Raw genomic sequence first — 23,924 nt, forward strand, 5'->3', positions numbered from 1 at the left:
GACAGGGTTTCTCTGTAGCTTTGGTGCCTGTCCTGGAACTAGCTCTTGTAGACCAGGCTGGCCTCGAACTCACAGAGATCCGCCTGCCTCTGCCTCTTGAGTGCTGGGATTAAAGGCGTGCGCCACCACCGCCCGGCCTATATTAGCCTTTTAAAACTATGTCCAGTCGCTTCCTAGGAGAAGCTCCAGCCTTTCAGTCCCTAGCAAGGGGTCCCTGGGGAAATGTCATGTCTCAATGCTCCAAAAGCTAAAAGCTGCTTCTACAATTTGTCCTCCCCTACTAGGTGGAGTTGCTTATGTATAACTATTTGAAGAATAAAAGGGAGAGGTCGATTGCTATTTGAAATTTGGGTTCTGTCTTTCCCTTACTATATGTTTAAATAGATATTTGATTGAAGTGTAAACTATTTACATATGAAGGCGTCAAATAATGACTCAGAAAGAAGGCAGTAATAATATGCGCTTTGCCTGACCACTCATTCCTGACCTTGGATACTGTACCAGCCGAATCTTTGTTTTCCATTGTGTGAGGGTATTAAGATACAGCATCTTACACACTCCACATGAGGGCTAGGATAAATGAGGAGGGGTTTGTAAGTACCCCAGAATCTAGGAGATTAAGTTAATGCAAACAGCAATTGTCTTGTCTTTGCCCTTTACTAAGGGCCAGTTCCAATGGTTTCTTATCTCCCCGTTATTTCAGAGGTTTCCTTTGATATATAGATCATTAAGGTGAACTGGGTTCTGTTTTTTGTTTTTTTTTTCTCTTCTAAAAGTGCTGTGTGTTGTTGGTTAGACACATTCCACCTCTGGTCCTTAGCTTTATCATCTGATAAATGATGGGTAGATATCAGTATGATAGCACCAGAGAGGGCGTTTTCCTTCATCAGAATGCTTGCACACTTTCCTCATCTGCTACCTTTGCTACTGTATTTGTTTGTTTGTTTGCTTATGAGAAAGGGTTTCTCTGTGTAACTCTGGGCTGTCCTAGAGCTCATTCTGTAGGCTGGCCTTGAACGCACAGAGGTCTGCCTGCCCCTGCCTCCCAAGTTCTGAAATTAAGAATGTTTGTCACCGTTGCCTGACTCTGCCTTTTCTTCTTTAAGCCATACCATGCTCCTGATTATTTTAATTTTAGGTATTATAACCCTACTATATGTTACATGTAAATGTTATGTCAGATGCAGGGGGTGAGGAGAAAAAAAAACAATCAGACCCAGAGCATAATGGTTCGTAGATTTTATATGACTTGGGATATTTTCCTCAGGGGCTTTACCAACTATGTCTCTACTCAAAAGACTGCCTCGGCCTCCTCTATGTCAGATTCTAGGATAGAGTCTTCCTAGCACCCTTGGCCTCTGCAGGCGCAGATTATATGCTTGCTCAACAGGAAGACATGTAAACTGAAGTTCTTGTTAAAAACAAAACAAGCCAACGAACCCCACAAAACTGGGCCCGCTTGGTCAACCAGGCTGTAGCAGCAGGAAAGCTGAGGAATTCAGTGTGGTGAGCATAGGTCTCCCTTAGCGCTTGGGGGGTAGGGGAAACTCTGAGATGTTGATGGAGAGAAAGCAAAATTAGATTCTTGACTTGAGGCACGTTTAAATATCGTATACAAGCCGGGCGGTGGTGGCGCATGCCTTTAATCCCAGCACTTGGGAGGCAGAGGCAGGCGGATCTTTGTGAGTTCGAGACCAGCCTGGTCTACAAGAGCTAGTTCCAGGACAGGCTCCAAAACCACAGAGAAACCCTGTCTCGAAAAACCAAAAAAATAAAAAATATATTGTATACAATAGGTAGGTAGGGTCTTCTGTTTTTCTACCCTAATTTTCAGTTCATTCTTCATGATTTCTACTTCTTTCTTTCTTTCATGGTAATTGTATTAACTTTGCTTTCTATCGCTGTGATAAACATCGGGACCAAAAGCAACTCGGGGAGGAAAGGGTTTGTCTCGTCTTACAAATCCCTATTAGGGTCCATTGCTGAGTAAAGTCAGGACAGGAACTCAAGACAGGAACCTGGAGGCAGGAGCTGAAGCAGAGACCGTGGAGGAACGGTGCTTACTGACTTGCTTCCTAGGACCTGCTTTTTTATACCATCCAGGACCATCGGCCCAGGACTGGCACCTCCCACAGTGAGCTGGTCCTCCCCACATCTGTCATTAGTTAGGAAAATGCCTCACAGACTCAGATCTGATGGAGGGATTTTCTCAGTTGAGGTTCCCTCTTCCAAAATGACTCTAGGTTGTGTCATGTTGCTAGAAAAAAAAACTAACCAGCACACCAGTACATATGTTAAACGTATTTTCTACTTTAGTAACTCACAGACGTGTCCTAAAGCTCATGAGTGGGTTTTTTTTGCTTACGGTAGAACTGTACACCTGTCTCTCTTAGCATCGTCAACTTCAAACTGAGGTTAGACAGTGTAAATTTTTAGCAACTATTGGTTAGATTAGTTAATTAATGGTGTTATATCCTAGCTAAGTTCTAAAGTGTTCATCGTGTCTTGTTTCTTGCTATGCACCAGTGACGAAAGCCTTGGCCTCTAAATCTTGATCCCAGCTCAACTGTTTGTCACAAATATGATAACTATCTTGGAAAAATTATTTTTTAAAGTCAGTATACTGTATTTGTGCATTTCAAAACTATTAGTTTCTCTAGAGTCTGTTGCAATGAAATACCCTTCAATTGTCAATCCTTTGCCTCGAAACATCTCTAGATTTTCCTTTACATTGAAGTGTGCAATTCTAAGACAATAGCACATGGTTTTTGTTCAGGCCTGAATAACACATTAAAGTCTGATTGTGGCATACAAAAGAAATCAGAATTTTGGGATATTCGATTTAATTAAACCAACATGATATTCAATTTTCTATTTCCTACATTATTGATTCATTTGAGTTTTGATATGAGCTCTTTTGTCCATGCAAACTGGTAAGACTGTGGTGGGAAGTCTTTGGAACTCTAGGAAGTGAGGTAGAGATGGAGAAAGCAGGTCATAAAAGGAATGGATCTGAAGGTTATGACTGGTCCTCTTCTCTTACTTGTCTTTGCTTCCTTTCTGTGAAGTGAGTAGCCCATCCCTATGATGTTCTGCCCCCACTCCAGAAGCAGAGGGGGAATAGAATAATGGATGGAAACCTCTGAGATAGTGGGCAAAAATAAACCTTTCTGTCTTAGGGTTTCTCTTGCTGTGAAGAGACACCATGACCACAGCAATTCTTGCAAAGGAAAACATTTACTGGGCTGACTTCAGGTTCCAGAGCTTTCATCTATTATCATTATGGTGGGACATGGTGGCATGCAGACAGATGGTACTAGAGCTAAAAGTTCTACATCTTGGTCAGCAGGCAACAGGAAGTGAACTGAGTCACTGGGCTTGAGCATATATGAGACTTCAAAGCCCTCCTCTGCAGTGACACACTTCCTGTAACAGTGGCAAGCCTACCTCAACAAAGTCCCACCCCCTAATAGTGCTGCCTTGTATGAGCTTAGGGGCCAATGACATTCAAACTCCCATACTCTCCTTTTTTAGGTCATTTGTGTCAGGAATTTTGTCACAGTGGAAAATCTGATGAGCACCGAAAGTGGTACAAAGTTGCAGGGTTGTTGTTGGCACTAAACGTGATCATGTGATTTTTAAACCCTTTGGTTTGTAGGAATCAGTTTGTGGGAGGAGTTGGGAAATGGTACAGGTGGAGTAGAGAAGTCATTAAATGTAAACTAAGCGTAATGATTATTCTGGAGGGATCTCAAAACACTGACAGGAAGATAGATAGTAAAGACCATAGTCATGAGACTCCAATAAGAACATGGATTTCATTGGGAACTGGACTGGAAGTCCAGTTGTCTACTATTGTTTGTATTCTTAGACCTTGTGGAAGTGTGATGGGCCGGGCTTGAGAGATAGCTCAGCTCTAAAGAAAACATAATACTATTCTAGAAGACCTGAGTTTGATTTCCAGCACCCATGTCTCATAATCACCTCTAATTCCAGTTCCAGGGAGATCTGATGCCTCTGGCCTCCTCTGGCACCCTCACACACATGCACATGCTTCACACACACACACACACACACACACAAAATGAAACTAAAATATAAAAATTTTATGGACTAATTAATCTGGTGTAGGAAGCAAAGTTATCCCAACATTTATGTGTGGTGCAACTATTGACAGACACAGTTAACCAAATGTATAATGAGAATTGGAAGAAAATATGCAGATTTTAGAAAAACATAAAAAAAAACTTGTAATCACAGGGAAGCATGAAGAAATTTGGAGTTCAGAAGAATACAGCATGAAAATAATGTCAATTACTTTGCCTTGGTGCCAAAGGAATGATGCCTTGCGGACACTTTAGGAGCTGGCAAGACCCTACACGTGCAGGCTAGCATATGAAAGTTGAAGAGAACACCTGTGGGCATATCCAGGGCTACTGCAGGATATTCGTTTTACCACACTCAACTGCCAAGGTCCTTAGAGGCCAATGTGACAGTAGTTCAATGAGGCCTACCTGTTGGGAAAGCCAGTGGCAGACCTTGGTGTCATTTATGAGGTGCTGCTTCTGGCAGACACACACAATTCAAGAGTTGAAAGGTCACCGAGGCTGCAAAGATATTTAAAGGGAGAAGCCCCTGAAACAGGGATGCCCGAGTTGCAGTGGAGACTCAAGGGTATTGGAGATGCCAGGAACATAGAATGTCCATTGAGGAGCATGGCAAACAGTGAATGAATCAGTGTTTCACACCCGAAAGAGTGTGTGTGGGCTACAAATGGCAAGGTCTATTGGCTGGTTGGTGTTCATACACCCTGGGCTTTGGACACGGAGCTACAAAATTTAATGTCTTTTCTGCTGACTTTCAACTTTTCTTTGCTAGTCTCTTATTCCTCCATTTTGGAATGAGGATGTCTATTTTGTATCATTTCCTCTTAAAGCTGAGCCTCTTTCCTTGGGAGATGTAGAGATTCACGGGTGCCAGCGGACTTGGACTTTCAGAGGAGACTTTGGCTATGAACTTTTCAACACTGTTGGAACTGTTCGGAGACTCGTGGAGGTGGCTTACATGATGTCTGCACTCAGAGATGGCTACGAGCCTTAGGGGGCAGAGATGGCATGCTGGTCTGTCTCCAGCATAGGAAGTGTGGCCTGGAAGCGAAGTCATTAGCTTGGGGGCTTGACTTGGAAGGCTATATCTGGTTCTTGATCCCCTCCCCTGCTGACTCCCGTCCATCAGGTTGTGAGTAGCTTTTCACATGCTTCACCGCCATGATTCTCTGCTTCCTGGTGGCCCTGGAAGCAGCAGGGCTGAGGACTATGGATCTTTGTAGCCATGTACTAGAACCTTTCAGCATGTAAGCTGTCTTATGTCAGGTGTTTTGTAACGACAGCAGGAAGCCATGAGCATCTTCATCCTTTTGTTGCTGTTATGACAATGAGAAGAGCTGAGACGTGAAATCAGCTAAAAAGCAAACAGGTCAACAACTGTGTATTGGTGAACTCATATCTTTTGAGCTGGGGAGAAGTAGGATTAAAACTAACACTAGGAAAAGTAACCAAGGCAATATTAAGCTGCTGAATTCAGAGTGTTGAAATGCCTTTGTCTGTATTTCCAGGCAGGCCACCATCCTGCTGGATAGTCAGGAAAGTCGTGAACTGTGCACGTTTGCACTGACCATGATTTTGACTGTGGTTACCATGTATTGTTCATATGTCAGCTTCCACACTTACTAGTTTTGCAAAGGACCCTGGTTCAGTTCTTGTCATCTATAGCAGAGGGCTCACACGGCTCGTTACTTCAATTTCATGCTATCCGGAGCCTTCTTCCACCTCCCCAGGTAATTACAGGTATGTAGTGCGTACAAATTCAGGAAGGTATACAAACACAGATAAATAAAAAAAAATCCCTTAAGGAAAAGAAATATTTAACAGGAAAAAATAGTAACTCTTGAAGCTGGACATGATAACACATATCTATAATCCCTGCACTGGGAAGGTGGAGGCGGTCGAGCTGCCATGAGATCAAGCCAGCCTGGTCTACATAGCAAGTTCTAGGACATCCAGAGATAGCTAGTGAGACCTTATCTTTAAAACATTAACAAAAAAACGAAGTGAAAAAACTTCATAAAGAATTCTGGAAGTACGGCAACATGGGGACACTGACTGCTTACTTGTGAGTGGGTGTGGCTTTCTCAGAGACACTTGGGGACGCGACCCAGAGTAGGTGAGGACTCCTGTGAGCCCGTGCTGTATATATAATTCAGAATACTTCGAGAAAGACAAGTGAGGTTGCATAAAATTACTGTCAACTAAGCTTCAAGTATCTGTTAGTCGGCACACTTGTAAGTCCCAAAGAGCGTGCTTTAACTGACATACAGAATAATATTTGTGAAAAATTGTCCAGAATACTTATAATCAAGCATGTGTCAGAAAATACAGGCTGGTGACATGGCCTAAATCTATCTAAGAAAGACCTTTGGAAGGGAAAGACTCAATAACATTCATTTTACTACTTGCGGTGATTAACTTTTACATGTGCGGATAGACATCATGGATGACTTCTGTCTGTTTTAACTGAGAACCCTTTGGATCACATAACCCAACTAAAAGATGTCTCTTTTTACTTTGCAAGGAATGCGATGTTGATTCTGAGGCGTTGATGTTTTACAATGCCTGATCAAGACAAAAAGGTGAAGATCACAGAGAAATCAGCCGATAAAAAGCAGCAAGGGACCACCACCAGGTAACTAAGCGTTCCCCAGTCAGCCACTGGGGGTAGCAGTGTTGAATGGGTTTAATGCTTCCTGAGAAAATTGACTGCCGAGTTGCAGCGTTTGCTCAAACACTCAGCCCATTCTAGAGTCTGGAAAGAAATGGTTGACATGCAGGCACTTACCTTCAGAGGCAGGCTTCCAAGGGGTTGTGCCATCTTGGTAATGTGACCTTGTTCGCCCGGATCTTTCTGTGGGCTAACACTGTGCTGTTCTTTCTCCTAGGGACTATTCAGACCTGAAAAGACTTCGCTGCCTTTTGAACGTTCAGTCGAGCAAACAGCAGGTAGCGTTTTTCAAAGGCTGCAACTTGAGAACAAACCCCGCGTGTTTCTGAAAGTGTCCCTTGCACACCCTTGCTTACACTCTCTTTGTTCTTCCATAGCTTTTCTTGTTCCCTCTGGCTGCTCCTCTCCCCTTGGTCAGGCTCTGCCAAGAGTTGGCATCTGTGGCCTTTTCATTCCTCTGCTTGTCCCTATGTATCCTACCCAGCAGAACTTGAACTCTTCCGTCTGTAAACAGCCGGTTCCATCATCAAATACCAATGTTTACCTTTGTCGGAGCTTCAAGGAAATTTACTCTCCAAAGCCCAGCTTACCACAGCTTAATCCTCTCTGTACCCTGCCATCCTTCTCTTTAATAAAAATGCCCCCTGGTGCTTCTCAAATTGTACCCCACCAATGAGGGAATGAGGTCTGGGCTATTGGTGGTAGCACTTCTACACTAGTCAAGGAGGAAACGACACTCCTGGTTCGTCTCTAACTTGACTTTTTAGCTTTGCTTCTAGAAGACCTTGGGAAGTCATGAGAATAGATGGTGTTGAAACAACCTAGCAGTCCTAAAAATGGCAGCAGCAGATCCAGTGGTAGGGATAGGTTTGAGCCCTGGTCTTTTGCCTCCGAAGGCTGTGTAAGAGTTCATAAGGTTGGCAATGCGGCTATGATGCTTTATCTTGTACCATCCAAATGTACCAGAGAACCATGTCATTCTAGAGAATGACTTCCTCAAGATTTGGTGGCATCTGAAGAACAGATAGGACAGTTCGTGCTTAGGGAATACTTGCTCCCCACTGGTGCCTTGGCTGCACTTTTACCTTCTTCATACTTGAAACATCCACTTTCATACATGGGAAAGCTGAGGCACGGAGAAATGACCATCTCCAGATAAGAGTCTGTGCACGGGATACAATCTGTAACTAGACACCCCTAGCCTTGCGCTCTGTGCCCTAGCCATGGAGATGCCTCTCAATGAACTAGAAAATCAACTTAGAGTTGAAAATAGCTTGAATGAGTCAAAGTGTCCTTAAAATAGCTTTGCTCTGAGCTCTTTTCTCTGTGTCCTTTATGCTCCAAGACCCCTGAGATTCCTCTTATCGGCATGTTCCGGAAGTTACTTATCTCTAGCTCACTCACAGCTCACTGCTTTTGAGCCCCCACCACCAACTGCCCCAGATCACATCCATTCTTCTTGGAGAGGAAGGAAGGGACCCTGTCTATGGCTTTGTCATAGATCCCATTTCCCCCTCTGTACATCTTCCAGTGTGACCACAGCGTCCCAACCTACTATCGCCTGGCCTCTTCTCCTATACTTCTTTTTCCTGTGATTTCTGTCCTATCCCTTAGTCCCAAATCTACTGCCCCCTCCTCCCCACTCAGGTGCCTTCCCCAGCTGGAGCTCCGTCCCCATGGAGAGTCTTCTGGTTTAGATAAGTTCCATCCCCTTGTCGGCAATTTTGACTTTGCCTCTGACCCACACTGTTTTATCTTTTCCACAAGTTTGTGGTCATTTTTCCCAAGTTGAACTGTGACCTGGGAGTTGGGTCACCTTGTGCAAGAACATCCCCCACCCTCCCCACCTCCCCTTAGCCCCCCACCTTCCTGACGAGGCAAAAGAAATGCCTACAGTGTTTCTGGATTTGGTTGGGGCTCAAAGCCTTCAATGTTGACGTTCACAATGGCCAGGTCTATTCTGACTCCATCTTACCACTCCCTTCCTTGTTCCTACCTGGCAGGGTTGATCAAAGTTAATGATCATGCTTTTCCTTTTTTTTTTTTTTGCCCACTTGGAATTCTCAGTCATATATCTAACAAGTTCATATCTTTTTTTTTTGCTAAGTTTTCGTATATAAATAATCCATATTTAAAATACTTGAATCACTTAGAAAGCAGAGAGCCATGAGGGCATGCAGTGACTAGCCTCAGTTGGAGGAAGGCGCCTAAGCTTCCCACGTTCTGTGCCTCATTCTCTTGTGAAAGCTCCCTGCCTCTGTTATCCTGATAACAAGAGCTCCTCTGAGCTCTGTTTGCCTTTCCTAAAACAGTGTAGATACGTGTCTGACACAGAGGGTTCCAGAAGGACAGCTCAGAGAGTCCCCCGTACCCGGCTTGTCCCAGGAAGAATGGAGGAGCACATAAAGATATACACTATATGGAAGTTTATCTTAAGTTAAAATCAGGACTGAATACAAGATGAAAGACAAGGGCCGGGAGAGTCAGAGTAAGAAACCCCCAACAGCATATGCATGTATGGACATGCTTGCTTCTCAGATGTCCCATGATCCATTTCGGAGGGATATTTGTGAGTCGGGTCCACGTCTCAGAATCCTGCTGATGGGCATTTTTTTTTTAAAAAAAAAATCATATCTTTTGTTTTTTGTTTACAAATGGGCTGCGATAATCACTTATTAGAAATTCCAGGAAAAAAATTACATCCTGTGATTTGGGCAGAGCTGCTGAGAAGCGAACGTCCTTTCTCTGATTCTCCAAGGAGCCAGGCCGCCTACCCTGTTGCTGAGTTGCGCTGTGGCAGTTTGCTCACTGCCTTGACTGCCTGTCCAGATCTGTCACCTCAGAACTGGTCTTGTGTGGGACTCCCTCTGCCTGGCAGATTTGGGGACATGACCATTGTCTCTTTACTTTCTGCCATAACAAGCCCTGGGCACTAATTGTGAAGAATGTTTCTCAAGCCCATGCAGTAGCTTCAAGTTCCTTGTGCTCTGCCCTTTGACCCCCCTGATTGCTGCACATCCAGGACTTCTCTCCATGTCTAGTGTTCCATGTGTCTTCAACAGGTTCATGGACCGGGTGAACTTCTTTCAGATGACTAACCGCATGGCAGAGTTGGCTGGGGGCAAAGCAGGCATTTATCCAACCGCTTCACACTTGAATAGCTGCTATTTGTTGGCTTTGTGTGATGTACTAGGAACATAAGAACAGGCAGATGGCACTCCATTTTCAGGGCGACTGAATTCTGGGAGGTGGCGGAGGTTCAGGCTAGACAGTGTACTTGACTGTGGTAAGGGCAATGAACAAGGTCCACTCTGTTCGCAAGGCCTGAGCAGGCTATAACCTGGGCCCTGTCACTAGCCCTGGGCTTGTCTGAAACAGTGCACCTAGGGCACTGGGAAGGGGGTGGCAGGGGTAGGGGAACTGCTGCGGGTTCTGAACTAGTGTTGCTTTCATCTGAAGGAGAGGATTGTATCAAAGCTTTCATTACCAAGTACCTGGGCTTTGCAAATGTAGCTACCAAGTGCAGCTTGCCTCTTGCGACTCTCCGAGTTGATTCTTAGCACTAGCAGCCTCCCAGTCTCTGTCTGTGTGTGTGTGGCAGGGTGAGGCAGAGAGCTCTTCCCTCCCTTTCCTTTGAGTGGCTTAGATATATTTGCTATGTGCCTGCTACCTTCTCTCTTGTAGACAATATTCTAGGAGTTTTGTCAATGGCAAAGGGCTTTGAAATTCTTTATGTCTAGATTAGTGTGTGTGTGTGTGTTATGACAGTTCTTGTCTACTAGAAATGTGAACTTGTTGCCATGACTTCATGTCTAATGTCTTTTGGGTTAGAAGCCCACATTTGGGAATCACCTAACTTGTAAGGACAAACGTATTTACTTAGTGAACTCCTGGCGGTGATGACAAGGCTCGTAAGAGTGTTTATAAAGCAGATGGAGCTGAGCCCGCTCACAGCAAGTCCCATGTAAACACTAACCGGCCTCACCCTCATAACCCAGAGTTACGCACTGCTATTATTACTTCTGCCTCAATGACATGGAAACCGGTGTACACAGAGATTAAATAAACCCACCAAGGTCACACTGCTAGCTAACAGCTGACTCAAACCCACAGAACCTGATAGCGAGTGCAGCTTCATCACCAAATATCGCCTGCTTGGTTTCTTTTGGTCACTTGCTCACAAGGGGCATCGACTGGGTGCCTGAGCTGATATACACAGGTAGTTTTTATACATAGAATGTTTCCCGTCACTGTTTTGAAAATTCAGCTGAGGCTAGGAGCTAAGGAGACACCTTGGGGGCTAACTACTGAGCAGCAACACTTTCATCATGCACTTCCCTTTTGACCGCCTTTCAGGAAGTGAGGAAAGCCGCCTACATAAGGAAACGGTGGTTGTCTATCGGTTTCTCTAACGTATCTTCTACAGTTGTAATTGTGTACAATGTAATAATTTACTGGAAATGGATCCTTTATTGTGCTTTGTTTACTTCATGTTTACTAACTGATTATGGGACGTATTTAGTTCACAGTTTGTTATACCCAAGTTTATGTATTGTACCAAAGACAAATCTTAAGGCTGTATCAACCATAGCCACTGTTGGTGTGTGAGTCCTGATGACTGATGGAACAACCGGGTTGATCTTGTGAGCAGCGGCACAGATGCATTCTGGGTATGATGAACACACTGATTTCGTTATGGTTCTCAGACATTCCAATCAGCGTCATCAGTATCACTGTTCCAGCCGAGAGCGGTTCCTGTGTGACGCCTGGTGAACAGGTGGACACTGGCAGGCAGGGGACACTCTTCCACGCAGTGTGTGCTCTCTGGATCCAGAAATGCTCCAGCTGCATATCCGCAGCCCACAAGACGCTTTGGAAATCTCTCCCGGCCAGGTTCACCCCAAACCTGTATCCCTACGTGCCCTGGGAAATATCACCGAACAAAAGTGCACAGTTTTCCTGCTCATGTCAGTAGTGTGAGACAGACAGACTCTACACACCAGTGAGCTATGGCATGTGATGCCATTAGTGATGAAAAGGGCCCAAGCTAGCAAGTAAATGTTCAAGTTAAAGATGTTTAAATCTTGGGAACCTCCTCCCCACTTACAAAACCGTCTTCTCAATTTTTGGTCTAGTGGGAACACCCTCACTCCTTTGGCCCTCCCCTCCCCCTTTCCCAGTCTGTGACTTGTTCTATCACGTGTGGAATGAACCCTAAAGGCCATGAACTCTTTGTTTCCATCTCTGTAGCTTCCAGCCATTAACTTTGATAGTGCCCCAAATAGCATGACGAAGTCTGAGGCTGCCATCAAGGCGGGGGGACACAGAGCCCGTGGTCATTGGCATGAGTCCACAGAAGCCGTTGAACTTGAAAATTTCAGGTGAGAAATCCTCCTTGCTGTCCGAGGCCTAGCCAAGTATGCTTATTTAAATGGATCACAGAAGGGAAAGTTTAAAGTCTGAGTATTCTTAGCTTGGTAATTTTAGTCTACATGGAAAGTGTTCCTGTGGGGAGGGGAAAGCCCAAGTAACGAGTTGAACAGACAGACAAAGGTGGACCTGTCCAGGGAGTTCAGGACATCTTGCTGACCCGGAGGTCAACAGTTGCCAGCTGAAGAACTTGCTCCAAGATGTCTATATGGGTGGGTCAGTCTAGTTCCAAGCTTGGTCTTGGTTTTGTTGTGTCTCCATCTATCTAGTGATGAAAAGGTGTTAAAGAATTTGCTGCTGTGACAGATGTGGCAGCTAAAGAAGATGTTAGTTGGGTTGGCACTATGGCTCAATGGGTAAAGGAGATTGCCACCAAATTTTACAGTCAGAGATCAATCCCTGGGACGAGAACTAACTTCTACCTTATAACACACACACACACACACACACACACACACACGCATGCACACATGCACGCAGATGATGTGTGTGTGAGAGAAAGAGATGTGTGTGTGTGTGTGTGTGTGTGTGTGTGTGAGAGAGAGAGAGAGAGAGAGAGAGAGAGAGAGAGAGAGAGAGAGAGAGAGGACATTTTTTAAAGATGGTAGTTTAAAATCTGAGTTTCTCAATCGCAGAGACTATCATGGCTTAACCAAAGAGTGTTAGTCTGTGTTTCATCTGTTGCCGTGTAGACCTTCTAGAAGCTTACATTCTTGTGGGCCACTCCCTTCCTGGGAGCTGGCTTTCAGTGTGACATTGTGTTCAGGTCATTTGCTGGCCAGAGCCATGTACATATTGAATGGCATCAAGTGTCAGCATGGATATTCTGGGACAATCATTTGCTTGTTTGGTTTAGCTCGTTTCTCCAGCATTTTATGAACTTGATCAGTTTCAGGAAAAACCATATGACGTTTCATGGGTTCATGTTTTTCACTTATGAAAACCAAAAGTGTCTTGTTGCATATTCAATTTACCAGTGATCTTCTACAAGAAACCATTACAGCCCTTACCTTGCCTCATAGCACCGTACAGTTCAATGGTATAGAAAGTCCCCTAAGGCAGATGCCATGACACATAGCAGAGAACTTACCTTTAAAGTGCTGTGCATGTAATTTTACTTTATTTGGCCTTAATCTTAAAAGTAGCCCTTTTTTTTTACATTTTTAGTATGCATTTGTGCATGTGTGCACACATACATGTGTGTGTGCGTGTGAGCTCATGTGTCCCGGTGCACATGTAGAGTTCAAAGGACAGCTTTGTGATTCTCTCCTACTTTTATGTGGGCCCAAGAATAGAACTGAGGTCCCTGGACTTGCTCAGAAAACTCCTTTACCAGCTCAGCCATCAGCTCCTGGGCGGGGTCTTTATTATCAACTTTACCGTTAGTCTCTACTGACAGCTGCCGCCTGCCCTTCCTAATATGCTGACCTTAAGACTCTCAATATTTGGTCTCCATGTAGATGACCCTTGTTTTCATTGCTAACATTGTTAGCCCAGATAATGTTTATTATAAATCATTTTCCTGTTTTTTTTTTCCATCTCAGTATAAACTACAAGAATGAGAGGAATTTCAGCAAACACCCACAGCATGAGTTATTTCAGGAGATCTTTACGGCTCTGGTGAGAAACAGACTCATATGCAGGTAAGGGTGAGGCCCAAAGACAGGCGGTACCCAAGGTGTGTGTCCTGGATCCTGTACGGAGAATGCGCTTTACAGTAGTCCACAGGAAACACAGTGCAACTGCAGTATTTAGGAATCTAATAAGTCACAAATGTATACATATATACACACACACTGGCTTATTTATTTTTCTTCTATTGCTATTACATATATGTGTGTTTGTATTTAGCATATGGACACACAAACACATAATAATAACTAAAGAAAAAGAAGCCATAAACTTGAAAGAGAGCAGGGGGTTGGGGTGGGGTGGTCCATGGGAGGGGCTTGAAGGAAGGAAATGGGAGAGAGAACTAATATAATTATTTTAAAATATCAATAATTAAAAGAAATTATTAATTATATACATGTGTATGTAAAGAGCAGAGAAAGGCTATGTGAACAGGGATAGGTGAGTCATTGCTGTGTGTGCTCCCTAGAATCACTTGTTGGGTTCTGAATTGAGCTGAATTTGGTGACAGGTAAGATGGGGGAAAACACTATTTTCTTTAATGTGCTCGTTTTGAGTCTGGATGCTCAAGGAAGATTTATGGTGTAGTTGTTATAAAGAGACATTGATTAACACTGCAGACGACATGGCAGCACCCTTTGTGCTACACCTTGGCAGTTGACACAGGGACCAATTAAACGGGCTCCCTCAGCCTGGGCTTTGAAGAAAGAAAGGGGAGCATGCACCTCCAGTGCTCATGTCCCAGTATGGGTGATTGATGGGGAATCTTAGACCACACATACTTTTCTGGTTTGTAATGGGAGCAGCTCTGGAGAGAGAATGCTAAGCCCCTCTTCCTTTGCAACATGAGAAAGAACTTAGGATGTCAGGTTTTAAAAGCTGTGTCATTCTGGGATACTATAAATGTCTGTGTTCAGTTTGCTTCTGAAATCAGAGTTGGGTAAAGGCTGGATTAAGTGTTGAGGTTCCAGTTGTCCCTCACCTCATCTAATTCTGTTAAGATTGCAGGACTTTCACCTCCTCTTACCTTATATCTATAGAATAATTACATCTCAGAGCTCTTTGGTGTGGCTTCTTTGCCCCCTTCTTTGAGGACATCAGGGTTAATGTACTGAAAGGCAGAGATTCAGCTTACTCAGATTGGTGAGCATCTACCTTTTCCCAAGAAGAGATGAGGCAACCGAGGAGAAGGAAGATGGAGAAAATACTCAGGTACATGTTGTGTGGTCCTTTCTTCCTCAACAAAACAATTGCCCATATTCTCATACAAGAGGAAACATAGATATTTATCATTTCCAGTCAGACAACTAAAGACTGGATGAGATTGGTAGGTGGGGACTTTAGACGTTGGCCCAATTCTGGTTGTTGACAGGACTGGAATATCAATTTCACCCCGAAAGCATAATAAATTATGAATTGGGCTTGACTGTGGATCAGGCTCCTGCTGATTCCCTTCCTTTCTGCCCAGTAGTCAGTACCATTTTTGCACCCCCTAGCTGTGTTCTTCCCAATCTTCCTTTTTGCACCCCCTAGCTGTGTTCTTCCCAATCCACATGCTCAGACACCTGCTCTCGAGGTTCTTCTAAGAATGGCTTGTGGTTATTCCCCATTTTGCAACTAAGCTTGTTAACCAGAGTCAGCTAGGGTAAGCCTGCAAGTCTTTCACAGTAGTCCCACAAGGAAGTACTGCCTGGACGCGAGGTAGGATGCTTTGGATGTGTGTCCACATGCAGAAGAACATCCTGCCTTTCTTTCTGCCCTACCATGATTTTTCTGTAGTAGGGTGTGATATGAGAAATACATTCATCTCCTCTGCCTGGTATCTAAAACCAAGCTGTTATGAGAATGTGCAGGGGTAATGGTTGTCACAATATTGACAGATTCTTGACGGCCTACATTGCCCCTCTATGTGCCTGCTTGCTGTTGGTCTGTGTTTCACTGATACGTAACTTCTATATTATAATGTGGTATAATGAGCTCATGAAATGACCTGGCACATGGGGCTGGAGATGGAGAACTTCATGAAGTTATTGAAACTGGTTTTGAACTGGTAGAATTTGATGCACAAATCTGTGGTAGGATTGGGACACTGGCATCTGAGGTTGACAAGATGGGACTCCAAGAGCTGTGTGTGGAATGTCAAAGACTGAGAGAAATGACAAGTCCTTCTAATATACTTACAGAAAGGAATCTCAGGATGCTCTCTAAGCCAAACATGAGTTAAAGGATGTCAGGTCATGTCATACGGCAGTTTTACTAAATATAATATGCTTTTTCGTCAGCAATATTAGAATGCATTCTGTGTTAGGCATGGTTACTAAATTTGATGTTATTTCAAAGTGAGTTCATTTATCTGGCCTTTTCCTGGCATCGTTATTCTAGAATAATGAAGAAAGCTTCTCTTCCTTGCATATGGCTATGCGGAGGTGAACAGAACCCAGATATTCTGGTTTTACTTAGACTTGTCCAATTCATTTACTAGGACTATTTGATCAAAAATACCCTTTACTTCCCCCAAACAGATAAGTTGTCATCCTTATTGTTATCATTTTACATCAAGTTTCCCTTAGTATTTGCCACAAATTTGAAACACATTGAAAATGAAACAGTAGCATATTTTTATGGCCATATGCTTATATACTAGAGAGACTTCTGTGTGCTAGAATAAATCTGGCCAACCCACTACCACCTTTTTTTAAATTTAAACTTTTAATTTTTGAGAATTTTATACATGAGTATTATATTTATATCATGTCCACTCCTTTGTTCCATCTCTTCATGTGTCCTCTTCTGTACCCCTTTCAAGTCCATGACCTTTACTTCTGTGATTGTTATTGTTGCACACACACACACACACACACACATGTGCACTGTACTCTTCTGAGCATGCTTACTGTTACTCCTTTGTATACAAGTTTAGGACAAACTAACCACTTGGGATTGGATAGCCTCATCAAGGACTTTTCCCTTGCAAAGACTGACTCTCTCTTTTTCTTATTGAAATTTGACTTCTAAAGAATAAAGATTATAAAACTAAAATTATAATCATAAGGAAATTGCTATATAAAGTGTCCTGGGAATGTTCTGAATGTCCCTAGCCAAAATGGGTAATGTGTATTCGGTGAACAGGAGGACTTGTGTTGTCCGTGTTGACACTAGAACCCACCGGCTCATGGTGTAAAGGACACTTTTCCTTTTGATCTCCTGGTCCTCCTCTTGGGTTGTGTAGGCTCATCAGAGTGAGAGAACCACATGCCAGCACGCAGTAAGGATCTCTTTATGGTTTGAAGTTCTTGGCACACATCGAATCAACAGACAGATGCTCATGGTGTAATCTTCCCTTACCATCCTGTAAAGAGGCCTGTGGTTTTCCTCCTGGTCACAGGGCGCAGTCTGCAGCTGGTGCAGAACTTTACCCCAGGTCTCAGGCTTGCGGCTTTCTGTGCTTGGAATCTACGAATGCCCTGTTCTTCTCAAGAACCTCTTACTCCTTCTTGGCCTCTTTCGTTTGCTCTGTGGTGCTGGTGATGAACCAGGACCACACATGGTGAGTGTGTGTCCTGTTGCTAAGCCACACCCCAGCTTGTCAGTCTCTTCTGTTGATGCTACCAACTGTATCTCTGTGCTCAAGAGGGTCAGAGTGACCTTCCCATTCCTCTCTAACCTCTGAGTTTCTGCCGTGCTCCTGGCTTATCTGAAGCATAGCACCCTGCTTGTCTGTGGGCCTGACTCGTTCTGACCCCATCACATAGCTTGCCTCAGGCTTCTTCATTCTCATGACCCTGGGCTCTCTTCTTCGTTAGCATACACTAACCTTCTGGAGATCAAAAACCTGGTCTTTTATCCCCACACTTTCACCACTGAAGTTGTTTTTTATTGCTACTGTCTTGGAACGAATATGCAGCTCTTACTTCTTTTTCACTGCTAGGAATGGAACCCAAAGACTTTATACAGGCTAGACAAGCGCTCTATGACCGAGCTCCATCCCCAGCCCTTGGCTTGTTGAGATAGGTCTTGCTGTGTATATGTAGCCCAGGCTAGTCTCAAATTCATGATCCTCTGTCTTAGCCTCCCAAATGACAGGCGTGTACCACTATACACGGCTTTCTTACGTGGTTAGTTCTCGTACAACATGACTTAAAGTTTTCCCTACACATGAAAAGTGTACACACACATGTTTCTGATGCATGCACGACCCCACACATGCATGAACACATGCACATACAGGTATGCACACACATATGCATATACAATTACACACACATACATGCACACACGCACATACACACACGAGTGCATGAAGACACATGCAGTCACGTGTATGCCCACGCCCATGCACAAAAGGCATACCAGGTATGGAGATGGAGAGGACCCTAAGAATGCCAAGCTGGTGCCATGGGGTAGATGAGAGAAGGTTGGAACTCAAAGAGGGTCTCAGCAGAGTGTGGGCTGGCCCTCCTGTCCCGCGTCTCATTCATCCCCCAGTTTTTTTCTTTGTTTGATGAGCACACTTAATGAAGGGTGATGAACTGAATTTGGCACCAGGAAAAAGCTTCTCGTTGGTACTGTGCTCTTTCTGCTGCGTGCTGTGGCTTCTCATCCTGGAGAAGCCTGACAGGCAGGAAGCGAATTGCTCCGCCTTTCCAGGGAAGAACTGCTTGTCCTTGGCCAACAGATCACTGCACAAAGCAGCCATAACCTGGCCAGGATCATCATCTCTGTGCGTGACAGATGTGCTTGCAGCCTCCATGAGTTATCGAGAGCCAGGCAATGAATAAGAGTCCCATTCCGGGAGCCACATTATCACAGCTTAAAGGTCATCTCTCCCCACTTCCTCTCCCTCTCTCCCCCTCTTTTCTTTTCCTTCCCTCTCCTTCTTCTCTTCTCCCTCTTTACCAGGGTCTCATTTTGTAACTCAGGCTAACCTTGAACTCCTGACCCTGCCTCAGCTTCCCAAGTGCTGTGGTTATAGACCTTGGCCACCAGGGCTGACTTCAGCAGTCTCTCAACGACCCTGTTTCATCTCCCCTGTTGGCCAGGCTCCTAGTGGCTTTCTTGCTGTAAATCCCCCTGTTTCACATGTCAGTGGTCAGATTCTTCCTGCTTTGTCATTTAAAGGCATCATTCCTTAAGACAGGACTTTTGGGGCAGCTTTAGTCCCCACTCTCTCCTGAGCCAGTCAGATTGCTGGCGCTTCTGCCTTGCAGGGTCATAGTAAGCTATCTGCGTGCCCCTGCTTTCTCCATGTGGTTTTTCCTTACTCCCTTCTCAGCACGGCTTCTGGAAGGATCCTTTCAAAATCTCAGTCAGCTCGAGTGAGTCCTTTGCTCAAAGCCTTCTAGTACCTTCCTAGACTAAAAACATCCAAAGGCTGGACTCCTATTCTGCAGGTCCTTGAGCTCCGCCTGCTGCCTTCTATCCGCCCACAGCTTCTGTTTCCTCCCCCTGCTATCTCTAAACCCCAGGGCCTGGGCTACAGGCTTTTCGGCTGTTCTGACACAAGCTTACGCAAAGCTCCTGCCCTCAGCTCATGGGGAGCTAATCTTACAAGGGAGCCTCCCCTAACTATCCCAAAATAGCATCCTGCCCTAATGAACCGTGGTCCTGGTTGTTCTTTGCCATCTCTGCTTGACAGATCTGCAATCTGGGCTTCTGTTCCACGTCCTTCAAAGGGGCCCCAGTTGAGCACAGGCTCAGGCCTGGCCTCTGCCGGCCTCCAAGCCCACTCAGAACCAGGCTTCTGGGACATGTGACAAACATGAGATGCCCATCAGGTAGAAGGAAGTATTTTAGACTTCTCAGCCTGGGTGCCATGCCCCCCAAACCCCATGGTTTCTTCCTGGCTAGATGTGGATGGGCTCGGCTCATGGGTAACACAGAGGATGAGCAAGGGGCATAGAGAAGCAAGAGAGGACTCAGAGGGGATTCCAGACGGCCATGTGCTCTTGTTTCTGTTAAGTTTTGGGTCTTTTTCGATGTGAATTCGCTTTTCCATTCATCCAGAAAGAAAAGAGGGCCATCCTAGAGCGAAGATATTTATTTTGGAAGGTGGACTTTGCTTTTGGTGTGTGTTGTGGAAAGCAAAGCCATGCCGTAGCACGAGAACAGCGTTCATGAGATGAACCTGCTAAGGCAGGTCTGGGCAGTAGCCTCTCCAGATAGACACTTGTGTGTTTTCGGCTCATGGCTGCGTGCGTTTGGAGCCCTCATGGCGCATACTGGTTTTTTTCCTCTGAGAAAGAAATAGAAGCCCACCTGCCTTCTTTCTGTTCAAACACTGTATGTGCAGTGACCTTTTCCTTCTCTTTTGACGCCGATGGCAGAAAGTGATGTCTTGGATGAGGGCGGTGGGAGCCGAGCAGACTGAGTATATTAATAGCCCCGGTCAGCAGTGGCATGGGTTCTGTCACCAGAGAGATTAAATAGTCGCCCGCTCATGAATTTACACCTGTGTGGCTGCCATGTTGAGCGAGCCTCCAGGGAAACAGTGTTATCGCAGACACATGACTTTCCAGGGCTGCCTCCAAGGACGCACGTCCTGTTCCCATGGTAAAGGTATCTGGAGTGCTTTCACCCGTAAACGTGCGGAACCCAAGTGAAGGGGGCCTTTATGAGTGAGGCGGCCAAGTGAGGACGCTGCTCTCTATCTGCGCCTGTTTTCTGTGTAGTTCTCCAGCGATGCTCAGTCCCGTGTTTCCTGGTTCCCTGGACTCTGGGTGGGCAGAGAGGTGCATGAAATTCCCTGCAGAGCTGGGACTGCATCCCTGTGGCCCTTCTGTCCTCCTTGGGGTTCCAGGCCAGGAGCCAAGGAAGGTCTCCTCCTGAGGTCATTCTCGAGGGGCAAAACCCAGGGACTCAGGCATCAGGAATCCTATTTACAATAGCAGGGTAATAGCTCTGAGAAATAGCTCTGAGAAATATTAATAGCCTTGGGCTGCCATCCCAAAACTGCAAAGCAAAACAAAACAAATGTGATTTGCCTGGAACAGAACTTTCAACTCGGCCTATTCTGGATCCCTTCATTTGGTTAGGCTCCATTAAGGATGAAAATTAAAGTCAACATTGCAATTTTAGTTCATTTTCTTGAGGAATAAGGAGAAAACCAGAAGAGACCTTTTGACATGTATTTTAATGTGGAAAAATCCACAGGAAGGTCCCGGTCTTTGCTGTGAAGACTGACCATGGCTGACTGAAGAATACTGTGCACATGTCTATAGTACAGATCCTGGCTCTCCCCCCCCCCATTAGATACTGAAATGCTGTTGGCATTCAGTAGCATCTGGTGGCCCATGGCTGTCGCAGCTGTCGCCAGTCACCATTCCTGCCTTGGGGAAGTGGGAGGGTCTTTGAACTGCCAGCCTTTGCCCTGTACCCTCTTCAAAGGAAGAGGATTAGAGTTATCACATTTTTGCAGGTGGTCTAAACTTTTCCATGTTTTCACCAATGGGGAGTCTGAAGTTTGATAAGCCCCAGTGCCGTGGTTATGCCAAAATCTGCCAAGTTCCCCAAAAGCCGACAAGGAGACGGAGTCCTGTATGTAAAAACAAAGAGCCTTTATTTTATGCAAGTTTGCAAACTCGGTCTCTCCACATGTCCAATGTACTGGAATAAACAGAGAGCCCAGAACTCAGTTAGACTTGGGTTTTTATAGTAGTAAAGGTGGGGGTTTCTGAGGTTCAGGACCCTCGATTGGCTGACATTTGTCTAGGGGTGTCCTGGTGAGTGTGTGCTGGCAGGTGATCCTATCTACAGTGGTTGGAACGTTAGGCATTTCCTTTGGATGGTCTGTTCTTGGGTGGTGCTTGGGTAATCTCAGTTTGTGGTTCTTCCTGCAACCAGGTATTGCTTCAGGGTAAACTACTGAGACTCAGGCCTCCGTTAACTTTATCATGGCTGAGTCCTTCTCTGGCAGGTTATGATGGTTGGAAGTAAAGAACTTCCTTTGGGTGATCTGTTCATATTTAGCTTATCATGGCTGGCTCCTACAGCCGTGGCAAAAGCATTACACTGAACTACAGCCTACACCCTACTTAAAAACCTGCTCTTTAATTTAACAAGCAAAGTAGTAATTGGTCTTATTCTGTCATTTTCATGCTTAGTTCACATGTGTTCTTTCCTGAGTCCTCTTTTGCTTCTTATTTTGAGAGAGTGTCACTAAATTGCCCAGACTATCTTCGAGCTTGCTCTGTACCCCAAGTTTATAATCCTCCTGTTTCACTTCCCAAGCACCTGGATGACAGACAGGTCTGTGTTTGGAGAGTTCTGCTTCTCAGGAAGCTGAGGGATTGTTTGAGTCCTGTTTTTATTTCTCCAAAGAGACTGGTGCCCCATGGCCCATGGGTCACCGATAAAGTGACCACTTTGGAGAGGGCCCTGCTATTGTTGGTAGTGGCAGTGGGCAGCTGCCAGTTGCCTTGCTGGAGGTTGCAAGAGTAAATTCCCAGTGAGTGGTGATCGTGAGTCTTTCCTTCTGCACCTGTGTGCCCGGTGCAGGGAGCATGCAGACATTCCAGGAATAAAACAATGGGTCTACTTTCCTGCCAGCCTCTGTCTCTCCAGATGGAGGAACGGTGAGTGGTGTTGCCAGGGAATGGGGACGCCTGGTGCAGCCTCCACAGATGTCACTGTGACTGGTTCACTCAGCTTTTAGGGCAAGAGTTGAACTCTTCAAATGCTCTAGAAGAGACAAACCTGAATCTTATCTCTAGAGCCTAAGAATAGGTTTAGGGCAAGCCGGGGACAGTTGGCCTGGGTCTTCAGCTTGGCTGAGTGTTCCATGTGGCAGGGGGATTTCCAGCATCGTGGTACTGTTTTTTTTTTTTGGTTTTTTTTTTTTTTTTTTTTTTTGCACAGCCAGGCGAATGGCATTGTTACTGGAGTCTGAAATAGTTCCCGCTATTTCCCCATTTCCCTCGGCTAAGGGCGAAGTTTCAGACCCTTTGTGTTTCAGGCTTTCGTTAATTCAGGCACCATGAACGATTATTGTCGGACTAGCTTGCAGGCCAGAATGAAGCATGCGCCAGCCGGCTGGATCTGCCTTCTGTGCAAAATGGCGGCTGCCAATAGCAGGGCAGCGCTTATCAGCCTTCTTCACCTCAGGAGGTACTGGGCCGTGTACTAGTAACTTCTTCACTCAGCGTGGTCTGTGATTGGAGCAGTACAGGTTATGAGGGTCCTGGGTTGGAGAGCCACAGGAAACTGCCATCGGGAGGCCCCTTAGGCCCTGGCTCATAGACAATCTGTCACATGGCTGGAAGGGAAACCAGGGGCTATGGCAGGAGGTGAGCCTAGAGGCCTGTGAGAAAATAGAACCTGCAGAGCCTGGTGGGCCAGAGGGTGGACTATGAGGCTTTCATTCTGAGGAGGCTGGGTGCTGTTGGGGAACTGGAAAAACAAGGCGGAAGCAAGGAAGGCACTTTTAATGTTCTAGCACATTTACTACCAGCTTTAGCTGCATCACGATGGCTGAGGGTGGAGCAGGTCCTCTCTGAGGCCCAGCCTGACTCAACAGAGGAGACATTCGGCAGGGGGCAGGGGGTGGGGACACCCAAGGAAGCTTCTGTTGTCTTCCTCTATGCTAACCAGAATGGTGATGGGCTGCTGCCGCCGTTGTTATTGTTCTGAGGGAGTCTCAGTGTAGTCCAGGCTGGCCACAAACTCAATCTGTAGCCAAGGGTGACCTTAAACTCTGGATCCTTCCAAGCTTTGGGCTCTTCAGTGTCTACCACTGTGCCTGACTTCGAAATGTTGTGATAATAGGACGGTGAAGGATTCTTGTTAGGCATGGCTGGCCTTGAACTCATCTTCCTCCTCTTCTTCCTCTTCCTCCTCCTCCTCCTCTTTGTCTTCCTCTTCCTCCTCTTCCTCCTCCTCATCCTCTTTCTTTTTCTCCTCCTCAGCCTCCAGCATTCTGAGATCTTAAGTTCAAGGCCAGCCTGAGCTACAGAGCGAAACTTTATCTCGCAGTATTTTTTTTGTTGTTGTTCTCTCAGTATATGCATGCAGTTTTTTTCAAGTGGACACTAGGTTGCTGGGGCACTGACACCTCTGAAGCTGGACCCAAGTATTGGAAGCTTTAGCTCTTT

At 45.3% G+C, this 23,924-nt stretch overlaps 1 protein-coding gene across 1 annotated transcript in view; it reads left to right on the forward strand.

Annotated features, from left to right (window-relative positions):
• Nek10 (NIMA related kinase 10) overlaps window positions 1-23,924 on the forward strand; it is a 184,255-nt gene that overhangs the window by 5,886 nt on the left and 154,445 nt on the right. The window contains exons 2-5 of the mRNA XM_013346817.2: window positions 6,631-6,741; window positions 6,995-7,055; window positions 12,028-12,158; window positions 13,752-13,850. Coding sequence (XP_013202271.1) covers window positions 6,668-6,741; window positions 6,995-7,055; window positions 12,028-12,158; window positions 13,752-13,850 — 365 coding nt within the window. The 5' untranslated portion in view covers window positions 6,631-6,667. The remainder of the gene's footprint in view (window positions 1-6,630; window positions 6,742-6,994; window positions 7,056-12,027; window positions 12,159-13,751; window positions 13,851-23,924) is intronic.

The sequence above is a fragment of the Microtus ochrogaster genome, chromosome 6 (assembly GCF_000317375.1).
Source record: "Microtus ochrogaster isolate Prairie Vole_2 chromosome 6, MicOch1.0, whole genome shotgun sequence".
Lineage (NCBI taxonomy): Eukaryota > Metazoa > Chordata > Mammalia > Rodentia > Cricetidae > Microtus > Microtus ochrogaster.